We start from the raw sequence: 14,054 nt of genomic DNA on the forward strand, positions 1-14,054 counted from the left end.
CATTAATGTAAGATGCTCACTTTCTTACATTATGCAGGGTTACGGTTAGTGCATTATGTTTCGTTTTTAAATGCTTGCAATTAACTTATAAAGACAAAACTTATAAATCACACACTTTATAAATCTTTTTATTTATAGCTGATAATTCATATTGAATGTGTTTTTAGCATTTTACAGGTCTGCATGAGTATCAGAATAAAAAAGGAATTGTAGCTTTTATATTTCTATACAAATGCAGTTTTCACATGATTATTTCGTTTACTGCAGGGAAAACCTATGGACACCAAGATGGCCCTGCTACATATGAGCATATCGCCCCCATTTTAGCTTACCATGCATGATAGAGTTTGTTTTAAAGTGCTTTTATTTGTTTTTAAAGCTCTTCATGGCCCTGCCCCTTGCTACCTTTTCGAGCTGCTGCACCATTTCACTCCATCGTGTATTAAGTCAGCTGACCTGCTGCTCCATAGGGTGCCTAAAACAAAAGGGGCAGGTCCTAAAATGTGTAGTGAGCTACCACTGAACAGCAGACTGGCTATGTCACCGTCTGATTTTCTGAATCTCTTCTTAAAACTCATGTCTTTGCCTTGGCCTTTGACACCATGTGAGAAGTTGATGTTAGCTTCTGCTTATTTTATTAGTCTTTTGTTTTATGGCCGCTAATGCATTTTAGTTAAATCCATTTTTTGTGTTTTATGTTTGTTTTTCTTACTATAGCATTTCACTGTTTTAAATGTTTTTATGTTATTCTGTACAGCACTTTGGTCCCTTTGGTAATTTAAAGTGTTTTATAAATAAAGTTGGATTGGATTGGATTTGATTGTGTAAAAACAAGGTTTTTTGCAATAACTGGCAATTAGTCTTTTGCAAAGCTGAGGAGGAATTTTGGCACATTCTTCTGTAGAAAATTGTTTTATATCAGTCACATTGTGACCTTTTCAAGCATCAGCTGTCTATATATTTTTTGTTCGGCTAAACTTTGACTAGGCCACTCCAAAACCTATTTTTGAGGCATTTAGAGGTGGACTTTCTGGTATGTTTTGGATCAGTGTCCTGCTACAAAACCCAACTGTGCTTAAGCTGATATTCACAAACTGATGGCCGGATATTCTCCTAAATATCTTCTGGTTGAGAACAGGATTCCAGGCCCCATCAAGCCAGGTCTTACAGGCATAGCAGCCCTACATCTTCAAAACACCCCCACCATGTTTAACTGTTGGTATGTTGTTCTTTTTTTGCTGTTAGTTTTATACCAGATGTAACAGGACACACAATAATCAGAAAAATCCACTTTTTCACATCAGACCACAAAATATTTCCCCCTACATTTTTAGAATAATCAACGTGTTTGTTTTGTTTTAGGAAAATTTAGGATAGGCCTTTTTTTCCTCTTTGGTACATAGCATGTTTTTCAAGACATCCCTCCCATAGATGGTATTTTTTTATAGGTTCTTTGTTTGTTATCTGTTCTTGAATAAATTTTTCAGATTGAGTCATGAAATGTTGCTTTTGAGATCTCTCACCCTACTTCATGCTGTCAGACAGGTACGTTTTAGGTGGTGCATGGCTTGGGTACTTTATTTGCCATGATAAAATTAAATTACCATTTGACATCTTGTATTTGCTTGTTCAATATTAATACACACACACACGTCCATATATATATATATATATATATATATATATATATATATATATATATATATATATATATATATATATATATATGCTATTGGCCACGATGAAGTATAAAAACCCTGACCATGGCTCAGGGCTTTATTGGAAATTAACAGTAAATGTTTTTCTGCGTCCACTGCTCCCCAAAGGTGATGGGTTAAAAGCAGAGGAAAAATTTTGTTGTAATGTATGTTTCAATGTATGTTTCAATGACAATAAAGATGATATTACTATTACTATTATTACTGTTGCTATTTTCCAGAGACATGAAAAAAATCTTTATTCCCAAACCTTTCATTTTAAGTCAGTGAAATGGGAATTAAAGAGTGAATGAGTTAGATAAGTCTACAATGGGAATATCTGTTTTGAAAATAGTCGTGCAACACATGACCGAGCGTCACTAGTTCTTCCGTAGCCCGCAGCTAATGTTGTTTTGAAAGACTTGCATCATGTGCTTGTGTTGAGCTTTTTGCCTGGAAAAAAAGCTTCAATTTCTGACAAGATCACATTTATTTGAAAGTTCATCTCCGGGATCTATTTTGCGTTCCTGCCTGCGTTAACTCCTACAGTACCTGTTTATGCCAGTAAAATGCAAGTTGCAGCTCCTCTCTGTTCTTGAATATAAGTGGCTCTCACCAATGGAAAATAAAGTGGTTTTATTACATTTTTGATAAAAGGCAGAGAGTTCAGAAGTTTTGCATTGGTTTGCAAAGTGTAACCTTACCATTCTTTCTCTTCATTGTGAGCAGCCAGGGCCTTTATCTAGCAGAGGCTTCTAATTCCTGAAGTGAAATCCTCTTAGGATCTATGCTCTATTTCTGTTTGGTCTATTGGGTCTTTTTAAAAAAATCTCCATGAGAGCCAGCTCATTGGCTGGAAACGACACACGCATGCACACACAAAAAAACCCACACACCGTCCAGCAACAGATAGCTCAGACGAGTGGTTGGGAGAACAACGGTGCATGGTTTAACTGCTGACACAAAGGCAAGACTTTATCTGGACACGGAAAGGTAAGGAAAACAGCTCTGCGATGAAATCAACAGAAATGCGAAGGCTGTTTTTATTTTATTTACAAGTTAAAATTCACAAGTTCTCTGTGTTCCTTGTATTTTTGCATTTTGTATAAAATTTTGAATATTTGTCTATTCGGTTTTGCGTTTGTGTTGTCACGACACTAGGAATCAAATAGCTGTACAACAGGATCCATTTTACTTGGGGCTTCTGCACAGAACAAACAATTAGTTCTTTGGAGCTGGCGTTTCCTCATGTCTGTGTTTTATTAGAACGCAGCTGCTCACTAAAGTTAGTTGCCGCTCTGTAACTCGGTACGGAGTTATTTGTGGTTTTTAAATGCTGCAGATACTCTTGGGGGGGAAAATCAATTGCCATGGTCAACCTCGAAGTACACGGTAGTCATAAAGATCATTAGACCAGATCAGCCTCATGACTGCAAGCAGTGCGGGAGAACTACTCACAAAAGGCCGCCTAATCCAATAAGATATTGGCTTAAAATGCGTCACCCTATCAGCTGGGTTACACAATGACGCCACAGAAATGACAGAGCAGGGCACGGCATCCGAAACCCAAATTTGAATCTGCTTCAGTTGCATATCTGCACAAACCGTAGCTTCGCGAGCCAACGGCAAACAAAACACAGATCTCATTGCAGTCCTGTAATCCTCTTAAACTGCATTATTTTAATTGAATTTCTCAGGAGTCGCGTTGTTTGTCAGCTTTGCTCAATGATTCTACAGGTTGTTGCTGCACTGTTCTAACAGAATGACAGTGAAGTGTTTAATTAACATTAAATAACTTTTTGTCTGCTCAGGTAGCTGACGACAACAATGTCTGGCAGAGTGATTGATCTGGAAGAGACCGCGACCCATACAGGTGAACAGATGAGCAATTTCTTTCTTTTTTTTAAGCACATTACTTAGTGGGGAAAGGTAAAGTGAAATGTTTTTGTAAAAATGATCTAAGATTCAGCTGAAAGCCTAATAGCAAACATTTGAAACATTATGTTCCTGTACAGATAATTGGCTAACAAAGGTACTGGATTTAAACAGGTGAAAGGAAAAACCAATGCAGAGCAGAGAGCTTTTTAACAGATGGTCTAATCTTGTTCTTGTGTAACCCTAGGCTAATTAGTGCACTTCCTAGAAAGAAAAGATTATCTCTACATTGCAACGGGACACGCTACCAAGCGTTCCCGACACCGAGACCACACAAAAGACCTCATTTAGACACGAGTCAATGTGAATTCTACACAGAAGCCAGATTTAGACGTACAGCTAGGCTCAAGGTGATTCATACCCCTGAAAGCTTTAGATAAAAAGTGTTTTTCATTCAATCGAAAGGTTTGTTTCAGACTGGAAAATACAATCTCCAAAAAGATTATAGCCCAATGAATAATCCGCTGTCTTCCACCTATCTCAGTTGAGGGGGGTATTAGGTTCAGAAAGGAATCCCAGGTATCCCACTCCCCAAATTATTCTGGGTGATCCAAAGGAGTTCCTTGGCCAGAAGGGATACAGAATGTAGTCGCCTGAGTTCTGGTCTCCCTCAGGGACTTCTCAAAAGAGGGATTCCCCAGGCAAAATCCTGATCAGAGACCCAAACCACCTGACCTGGGGTATAAGAATAATTTATCTGCTATTTTTCCCACATTTTAATAAAAAAGGCGAGTAAAAAATGTTTTATACCTTTCTCACTATATAGTTGGAAAGCCGATGTTAGAGCAATGCAACACTAGATTTTTTTTTGCATTTTTCCACTGGTATTTTTTATTTTTTTTTTTTTTCTGTGAGCTCCAAGTCTATGAGTTTGGAAGGCCTACTTGCCATCACCCTAATCTTTAGCCTCCCTCCTTAGATTCTCTATTAGATTTAAGTTGTGTTTCTTACTGGACCACTTCAAAACAATAATATTTCCTCAAGACAAAGGAAACATGTTGGTTGAATTAAAAGATTGATTTCAGCCTAAATCTGCCAGGGCTGTAATTAATCTTAAGATTAGTTGCCAATATTTTGACTGTTGAAAGATGGTTGAAATGTATACTTCAGAATCATAACAAAGTCAAATCTAATCAAACAGAAATGCCAGCTAGCACATATTAGCACCAGATGCTATCTGGATCTTATTTGAGATGAAGCTGAGCTCATTGATAAAGTCAAATCTGACTTGATCATCATTATTTGTGATTTTTAAGCAGAAAACCTACTCTCATACATAAGCGGGACTTCTATACCCTTTAGGTTCAGTCATTAACTTACCCTTATAACACAGAGATGGCACTGTGCTGACTGAATGCTTTCAAGGAAAAGTTTAATTTCCATCGGTTACAGAAAGGACAACCTACTGCACCGGTAGGACAGCAGGTATAAGACAGCACTACATAAAAAGTGCCTGACATATGCATGTGCTGGGCATTCACAGGGGTGCGGTTGTATAGCTTATCTTATTTAGGTGGTGTGCTTCTAACAACAGGCGCAAGTTTTCATCCCAGAGGATGTCGGTTCTTTGTTTTATGCTTTTCAATCTTGCCCAACACGTCTATATTACGATCCCTTCTAAATGTTTCAAAACTTGACATAAATATCTAACAAGCATTCTCTTTCAGTCCAAATACATAAACAGTTCAGCCTGGATGTCTGTGGACAATTAGCTCAGTATCTAGGCATGTTTTCAATTAACAATGCTGTCTATAACACGATCGCTTCTGGTGTTTCTGCGGGAGAAGAATCAGTTTAAGAAAGATTGCTTTATGCTTTTTCGTGGTCCCTGCATTTCACTAGTGCAAGTAAACAGCTGAGATAAGTTGGTAGATGCTGGTCAATGCATTTAACTGAACACAATATCATTTGTTGTTCTCTCCATAGGTCCGAAGGGCGTCATCAATGACTGGAGGAGGTTTAAGTTGGAAAGTATGGACCGGGAAAATTTGCATCCTGCAAAAAAGGAACTTCTGAGGCAAATGTCATCCCCCAATAAAGCAAAAGATGACTCCAGAGCTAACCTAAACCGCAAGGTACAACCCAAAAACCAACAGGCCTTAGAGGGGGCATGAGAAAAATTGACTTTTTAGCTCTTATATACATTTGTGCACATGGAGTCTCTAAGAGTAAATAAACATTTAATCCAGTCTCTCCAGATGCTGCATAGATATGTTTATATTCTGCTTGGGTCATATTTTTCAGTCCATACAGTTTTCTCTGTTTACTATTACATTTTTTAAGGCCAATTTCTCGAATCCGTCATTTTTAATTTTTACACCGATTTTGTAGTCCAAACTCATTGATACCTAAGCTACAAGTGGATAAGTAAAAATGTTGGCTTGTTCATTTAACCTTCCCCCAGCATACTACAAAAATTGGGGTGAAGTACATTGGGGGGATGAGTGCCTCCTTTAGATTTAAAGAGACAAAACGACTGGCTCTCAGAACAGGGGGAAAAGGTGCAGTTCCACTTTATATTGACCACAACTGAATGATTTCAATGTGAAAAGGAAGAACTGAAAAGCGTGACATGTCTCCTTTAACCAGATAGGAAGCTTTCTCTTTCATGAGGAGAAATACCTATTGGGTACTTAACACACAAGTTAAGAAACAAGTCTGGGAATAACTATTTCACAGGCATTAAAAGCAAAACACAAAGTGATTGCAATCGTCGTAACATCAATATATGCAAAATCTCAATCCAAAAGACTTCACTGCAAAAAGGGAACTAAAAATAAATAAAAAATTTCTTGAAATTAGTGTATTTTTCCTTGATTTGAGCAGGTAAATAACACTATTTGCCAATGGAATAAGATTTTTGCAATTAAAATAGGAACAATTCATCTCTAAAATAAGATAATTAGATATCCTGCACTTGAAATAAGACGATGGAGATGAATAGTTCCTATTTTAAATGCAAAATTCTTATTCCATTGGCAAATAGTCTTATTTACCTGCTCTAATCAAGGAAAATTACAATGACTTCAAGAAAATTTCGCTTACTTTTAGCTCCCTTTTTGCAGGGTTGAATACAATAGTAATTTAAGAATGTGCTTGTTTAAGAAGAATGCATCCACTTTCCATCCATCCATCCATTTTCTAACACGTCTATCCCTTGTGGGGTCGCCAGGGGTGCTGGTGCCTATCTCCAGCTGTAAGTGGGCGAGAGGCGGAGTACACCCTGGACAAGTCGCCAGTCTATTACAGGCATTCACTTTCCCTACATGCCAATAGTAAAGTATTTGCAGTTAAAAGGATTTTCACTATCCTTGATGTTCAAATGTGATACAAATTTCAGCGACCGAGGTGTTAAAGCTCATGGAGAGAGATGCAAACAGAAAAGAACAGAAAGGGAAATTGAGCTTGTTTCACATCTAATGTCGTCATTGACTTTTCAAGTTTTCCTAATTTTTTTTCCGGCCCTGCTTTAAAATCTTCCTCTTTTCTAGATGAGTGTCCAAGAGTATGAACTGCTTAAGGAGGAGGATGAAGGGTGCCTGAAGAAATACAGGAGACGATGCATGGAAGAGATGCACAGCAAGCTCAGCTTTGGGCCCAAGTTTGAAGGCGTGCACGACCTGGACAGTGGTGAGGCCTTCCTGGAAGTCATTGAAAAGGAGCATCACAGCACCGTGGTGGTTGTCCACATTTACAAGGTTGGGGTGAAAGGATGCGAGCAGCTCAACAGCTGCCTGGACTGCTTGGCCACAGAGTACCCCACTGTGAAGTTCTGCAGGATCGACGCCGTCTCGTCCGGTGCCGCCGAGCGTTTCTCGGATGATTATTTACCAACGCTGCTGGTGTACAAGGCTGGGGAGCTCATAGGGAACTTCCTGTCCTGCACACAGCACATGAACGAGGAGTTTTTTGCAACCGACGTCGAAGCTTTCCTCAATAGTTACGGCCTGCTCCCAGAGAAAGAGCTGCCTGGAGCGGATGACGAAGAAGAACATGGTGTAGAGTAAAAAAAGGAGTTTGACTGCTGAGGGGGGGAAAATAATCTACTTCAAGAGGTTCAGAAAAGGTCTAAATGAACCAGTTTATATGTAAAATATTAAACACGGGTTTTGGCTTTGGCAAATAGGATAATCATATATTTTCCTCTATAACACTAGCAACGTATTTCATGTGTATTTACAGGTGTTGAGGAAATGTTGATAGCTTGGATAAAGGAGTCGCTAAATAACTGTGAGAAAACGTTGCATTCCTCATCACCAGCCTAAAAAGCCAAAACACTGTAATGATAAATATGTTTTATTTTTGCTTTTAGGATAATATATATCTTCAATATACATGATAAGATCCATTCATAGTGTTTTTTTTTTTTTTTAGCATTTGAGTGTATCGATGTGTACTGAAGAAATTTGGATATACTATACATCTTTGGATTTAAGATAATATACACATGTCCTGTATATTTGTTATAACAGTGTTGTTCTGTTAAAAATAAATAAATGACAATGAAAACCTTGAAACCATTCTGAACCGCAGCTTACCCAGGAAATAAGGTCAGACGAGTAATTTGTGTTCGAAAACACTTAATTGAATAGAGCTTTTACAGTTTTTTAAGTATATAAAGATATTAAAACATTGTTATTCAATTCAATATAATTTACGTATAGAATTTTATTTTTATTTATTTTTTGTCTGAATTGTTTTGGACAATTGTACAGCCAAGAGTTACCATTCACATTTATTCTCCTGCATCTTCTCTCCAAGCTGCCTGTCAGCTGTGCACAACAGTCAAAGGAGATGGGCTCTGACAAACTTTCCTGCTGTTGAAAATGAGCTAATAGCCAGTTTTGAGGGTATTTGGGGGGGGACAATGCAAAACACAGCTGTGCCTTGGAAAAAAGGAAACTGACCCAACATCCAAACATGAGTTCCAGGAAAGGCAATCATTTTATGAGTTTACCTATTTAGAAGTAAAACACAATATTCTTTTTTGGCAAGTAACCCTATTTTGCAAAGGTTAGTAGGAGGTCTGCTGAAATGAGCGGTCTATTAAGATTAGGTTTACCTCAAAGACAGATGACATAGATGATCAGCTTGCTGATACCAGCAACCTTACTTATGTGCTTTTACTTAAAATAAATAGCTAAAATTGATGTGGAAACAATGAAACTGTTATTCATCCATCCATTTTCTGTCACACTTGTCCCTATTGGGTAATGAGGGGTTGCTGGTGTCTATCTCCAGCATTCAATGGACAAGATGCAGGGTACACCCTGGACAGGTCACCAGTCCATCACAGGGCAACACAGAGACAGACAGGACAAACAACACACACCTAAGGATTATTCAGAGAGACCAATTAACCTACAGTCATGTTTTTGGACTGTGGGAAGAATGTGGAGTACCCAGAGAGAACCCACACATGCACAGGGAGAACATGCAAGCTCCATGCAGAAAGACCCAAGGTCAGACTTGAACCCAGGACCTTCTTGCTGCAAGTCAACAGTGGTAACCACTGTGCAGCCCATGACTGTTATTATTTTGTTGAATTCTTTAAATACTTTAAACTTACAATGACCAGCTAACTTTACCCTTGTTAACTTTCTCACCTCGGATGAAATGAAGCCTCTAAACAAACGGCCTGTGCAGTCGCAGTGGCAGATGCTTTTCCTCTTCTCCCATCTGCATGCACAACACTGGTGTCATTTCAACTTGTCACCAGAGGAGGCAAACTTCTGCAAAAACTCTGGAACTTGCACAATGCACCTTTGAATGTCTTTATTTAAAAACATGATAAAAACAAGACTTGCTTTTATCCTATTTCATATCTAATGGCTACCTGCTCCAACATAACCTGACAATGTGGCAAAAGGTTAGGGTTAGGGTTTGGCAAAAGAAAGAAAAAGACAAAAAAAAAATGTCCAACAAGTAGCACAGCCAGGGATGGACTGGCAGTCCAGAGCTGCCGGCCCGCCTCGTTCATTACTGGAACAGGGAAAAAATCAGGGACGGGGTTCATTTCAGAGAAGACGCAGAGCCAACCGGAGAGGGGGAGCCTGGTGCGTGTGGCCCACAGGTGGCATAACTCAAGGTGAAGTTAGCAGTAAAACCCGAATGTGTGATGTTCTGTTCTGGTTCATGTTGTTATTTTGGTTAAGTTAGCTTTCCTGCCTTAGGGTTTATTTCTGTTTCTAGTTTTGTGTTGGATTCATGTTTAGCCTGTTTACTGTTTTAGTTATCTGGTCTTCTTTATTAGTTTTTATTAAAGCTTGTCTTCTGTTCAGTCTTAGCCTTGTTTTCTATCTTGGGTTTTCTCTTTATGGTTATTTTTGGCTCTGTAGTTGTTCATCTTAGTTTCTGTCCCATCAGCCTCTCAGTCACTTCCCCTTCCTTCATCACTTTCACCTGTTCCTGGTTAATTGGTTTCTCCCTACTCACCTGTTTGCCTGTCTATTTATACTTGCCTCAGTTCTCTGCTCCTTGCCAGAACGTCATGTCTCATCTCCCAGTGGTAAGAGCTCTCCAGCATTCTGTATTCTCTGTATCTGACCTGTTTGCCCCCTTTTTTTTTTTTTTTTGTTAGTCTGCCCAGTTCCTGTTAGTTTTTTTTTTGTTTTGTGCTTAGATATCTGCTCTGTACCCAGCTTGAATTGTTTTTGCCTGCCTGCCTGACCCACCCCATCATCACTTCAATAAATCCTGTTAAACATTACCTCAAGTGTCTGGCTGAATACCGGGTTCATCTCCTCCTCAATCTAGGCAAATCATTACAGAATGCTGATTTAGAATGGGTTGTTTGTAAGTTACAGCTAATCGCTTATTCATCCAGCAAGACATGAGATAGAGGTTTATTCTAATAAGCATCATCAGGGTCATTATGAGGAACAGAGACCAGGGGAACTTTCCCCTGAACTATAGTTAGAGAGCGTTGTATACGATAGAAAACAGTTGGGAACCTCTCTGGGAGCTTCTAGCTAGATTTGCATCATAATGTGAAAAATATCTTGGCCTTAGTTCAATGAAAATCAAAGCATTTATTCCTGAAGTATCTCAACACATTAAAAGGTCCCTGAGATCACCAAAAGGCTTCTCATTCCTGCAACCGGTGCGATTCTACATGTTGACAGAAAAAAAGTGTCACTCAACAAAACGGGGAAATATGACGCATTCATTGGTGCTAGTAGGTCATGATAGTAAGTGCTAAAGAAAGCCTTCCTCTTCTCTTCCTCCTTCCTGTCTCTTCACATTGATCCTCTCCACCGTGACTAGATCTCAATCGGCCCTTTGGGATGTAGTTGAAAAAGAGATTAGTGTCATGAATGTGCAGTTGACAAATCTGCAGCAGCTGTGTGATGCTCTCATGTAAATATGGACCAAGAGCTTTGAGGAATGTGGACCAAAAGCTTGTTGTATCTGTGACACAGAAAACTAAGATAGTTCTGAAGGCAAAAGATTAGATAGCAAACTTTTTGACCAATCTGTATAATCTGATCGAATTTGACTTTGAAAAGTGCCTCGAGATGACATGTATCATGAATTGGCGCTATATAAATAAAATTGAATTGAATTGAATTGAAAAGGAAGTCCAACCCAGTCCTAGCAAGGTGTACCTAATAAAGTGTTGTTAAAGTAAAGTATGTTAAAACCGTGCTCAAACTGACCTATTTTATTTTTGGTGTTTATATGTCGAGGGGAATGTCGGCATGAGTGTTTGTGTGCGTGCATTTTACATGCTTACAGTATTCATTCAATTCAATTCAATTTTATTCATATAGCGCCAATTCATGAAACATGTCATCTTGAGGCACTTTACGAAGTCAAAATCGATCATATTATACAGATTGGTCAAACATTTCCTATATAAGGTGTGATGGACCGACCAGCAAGGACAGTCAGGCACTGGTATATTTTCAAAACAGGGTTCTTTTATTTAACCCAAAAAGGATAAAATGTACAAAAATGGATCCAGAAAAGAGGTCAAAGGAACAAAACTACTCAAAATAACTAATAACAGAAATAACTCAAAACAAACTGACCTCCCTCAATAGGACAAAGAGGAACTTAAATAGTGGCTGAGCAGTCCACAAAAGAAACACATGGGGTAAAACATACACAAACCTAACTAAACCAAATGAAGCAAAACCCCCATTTCCCCCCATAGACTGATTTGGTATGGTCCAAATCAGCTCAGCCCCTTGGCCACCTGCTGGTTCCTCAGCCAAGGGACTAGAGCAACTGAAAACTCAAACAATCATAACAAAACAGGGTAAAGCAAAATGTGCACACTAATTTTGAAATACAGTGTCATGATGATAAATAAATTCCAAATAACGAAATGGCTCTGTAAATGAAGCCCTATATGAAAAAGAAACTAAGTTACATAAATGGTATTTTTACCACATCTGTGTGGCTGTAAATGCAGCCATCACATAAGGGAAACCAGTTGATTGCTTTAAAGTCCCGACAAGCAGCATTCACTCCTGGGGAAGCGTAGAGCCACAGGAAGAGTCGTCTGCATTGTCCATGGCTTTGCAGCAATCCCTCATACTGAGCAAGCATGAAGTGACAGTGGAAAGAAAAACCACCCATTAGTGGGAAGGAAAAACCTCCAGCAGAACCGGGCTCAGTGTGAACGGTCATCTGCCTCGACCGACTGGGGTTACAGAAGACAGAGCAGAGACACAACAAGAGAGACAAAAAAGCACAGAAGCACACATTGATCCAGTAATCTGTTCTACATTAGATGGTAATAGCGGGTGATTTGTCTTCTCTGGATGATGTCACAGTTAACAGAACGTCAGACCAGGTGTACCTACTATGAAGAAAAAGTTATAAGCAGAAATGATGACAAGCCATGCATAATTGAAGAACAGTAGAACTCGATAGATGTCAGGGCAACATAAGCCACTCTAGCTATAAGCTTTGTCAAAAAGGAAAGTTTTATGAGTAGTCTTAAAAGTAGACAGGGTGTCTGCCTCACGGACCAAAACTGGGAGTTGGTTCCACAGGAGAGGAGCCTGATAGCTAAAGGATCTGCCTCCCATTCTACTTTTAGAGACTCTAGGAACCACCAGCAGACCTGCAGTCTGAGAGCGAAGTGCTCTGTTAGGAACATATGGGGTAATCAGAGCTCTGATATATGATAGAGTTTGATTATTAAGGGCTTTATACGTTAGAAGAAGAATTTTAAATTCCATTCTTGATTTAACAGGAAGCGAATGAAGGGAAGCTAAAATTGGAGAAATATGATCCCTCTTGTTGATTTTCATCAGAACTCTTGCTGCAGCATTTTATGTTACCTGCCAGACTCACAAGTCTCGGTTTTCCTGTTCATCTGTATTGAAATGACAGAACTGATATTATAGCAACATTATTCCCATTCATTTTCTGTCTGCATAGTGCTGTCCAGGTTGTTTGCTGGAGCCAATCATTGTTTCCCCTGCAGTCTAATAATAGGAGATGGGGTGCACATTAGGTCGCCTATCCCACACTGGCAAGCACACAGATCCATTGGGATTGCTTAATAATATTTATAATACTGCTGGCTTATCTTTTTAATGTGTTTTCCCAGTATATTAATCTTGACCATGAGATGGTTAGGTTCAATATCGTCCGTCTCTTCTTCCTGTCTGAGGAAAGAGCAAATATACAAAATAAATTACCTTTTTAGTGATTTAAACACTGTATAAGTGTGTTTTTTAAAGATAGTTTTTGTTTCAAAAGCTCTCCAAAATCACTACTTACAGAAAAGATTCTAAAAGATCAAAGCCATTTGACTCGAAGTTTAACAACACTTAATTAGATTTTCTTTCAGATTTGTGGCGCAACACTATGAGTCTTCCAGCAAAGAGTTTGCATCAGTGGTCCAGAGATGTATATCAACCACATGCAGAGATATTAACGATGTAAGAGCAAGGCTCCAGAAGCAGGATGTTTAATGTTAAACAACCTTATTTGTCATGTAACAACATAGGTTTTGACTTACATGTGACCTCTGCTTAGCTCCTGGTATCCCCAAAACCACAAAATTAAATCAGAGTATGATTTTAAAAAATTTTTTTTAGAGAAATTAGGATTAATTTGAAGGTTGAATAAAGTAGTTTAATACCTGCAGAAATTGCCAAAGCTCTGAAGTAGGTCTAAAAACATGGGCTTGTGTTAAAGTACACCATTAACTTAGAACTGTAATAAGAAAGAGGCTAGCCGAACAAAAATTAACAACCAGACACCCTAAGATGAAGACCTTTCCTTGATCTGAACTTCTCAGACTGTGGTTTTAATTAAAAAACTGTTATCAAAAATGTTCCCTTGTTATATGAATTATGGTTTATCTTAGTATTTTGTAAGGTTTCAGCTTGAACACTTGTTCATATTCCTGTATTTTGCAAGTTAGTCCTAATTTTCCTGCAGTATGAAGATTGCCTA

General features: G+C 38.6%; 1 protein-coding gene across 1 annotated transcript; it reads left to right on the plus strand.

Moving 5' to 3' along the window:
- The first annotated feature begins 2,577 nt into the window (after positions 1–2,577).
- Positions 2,578–8,149, plus strand: pdcb (phosducin b). The gene is made up of 4 exons (XM_012851640.3): positions 2,578–2,690; positions 3,509–3,570; positions 5,559–5,707; positions 7,124–8,149. Exons 2-4 carry the CDS (start codon positions 3,525–3,527, stop codon positions 7,637–7,639), a joined length of 711 nt encoding a protein of 236 aa, XP_012707094.1. The 5' UTR covers positions 2,578–2,690; positions 3,509–3,524; the 3' UTR covers positions 7,640–8,149.
- The last annotated feature ends 5,905 nt before the right edge of the window (positions 8,150–14,054 follow it).

This window comes from Fundulus heteroclitus, chromosome 9, assembly GCF_011125445.2.
Source record: "Fundulus heteroclitus isolate FHET01 chromosome 9, MU-UCD_Fhet_4.1, whole genome shotgun sequence".
Taxonomy (NCBI): domain Eukaryota; kingdom Metazoa; phylum Chordata; class Actinopteri; order Cyprinodontiformes; family Fundulidae; genus Fundulus; species Fundulus heteroclitus.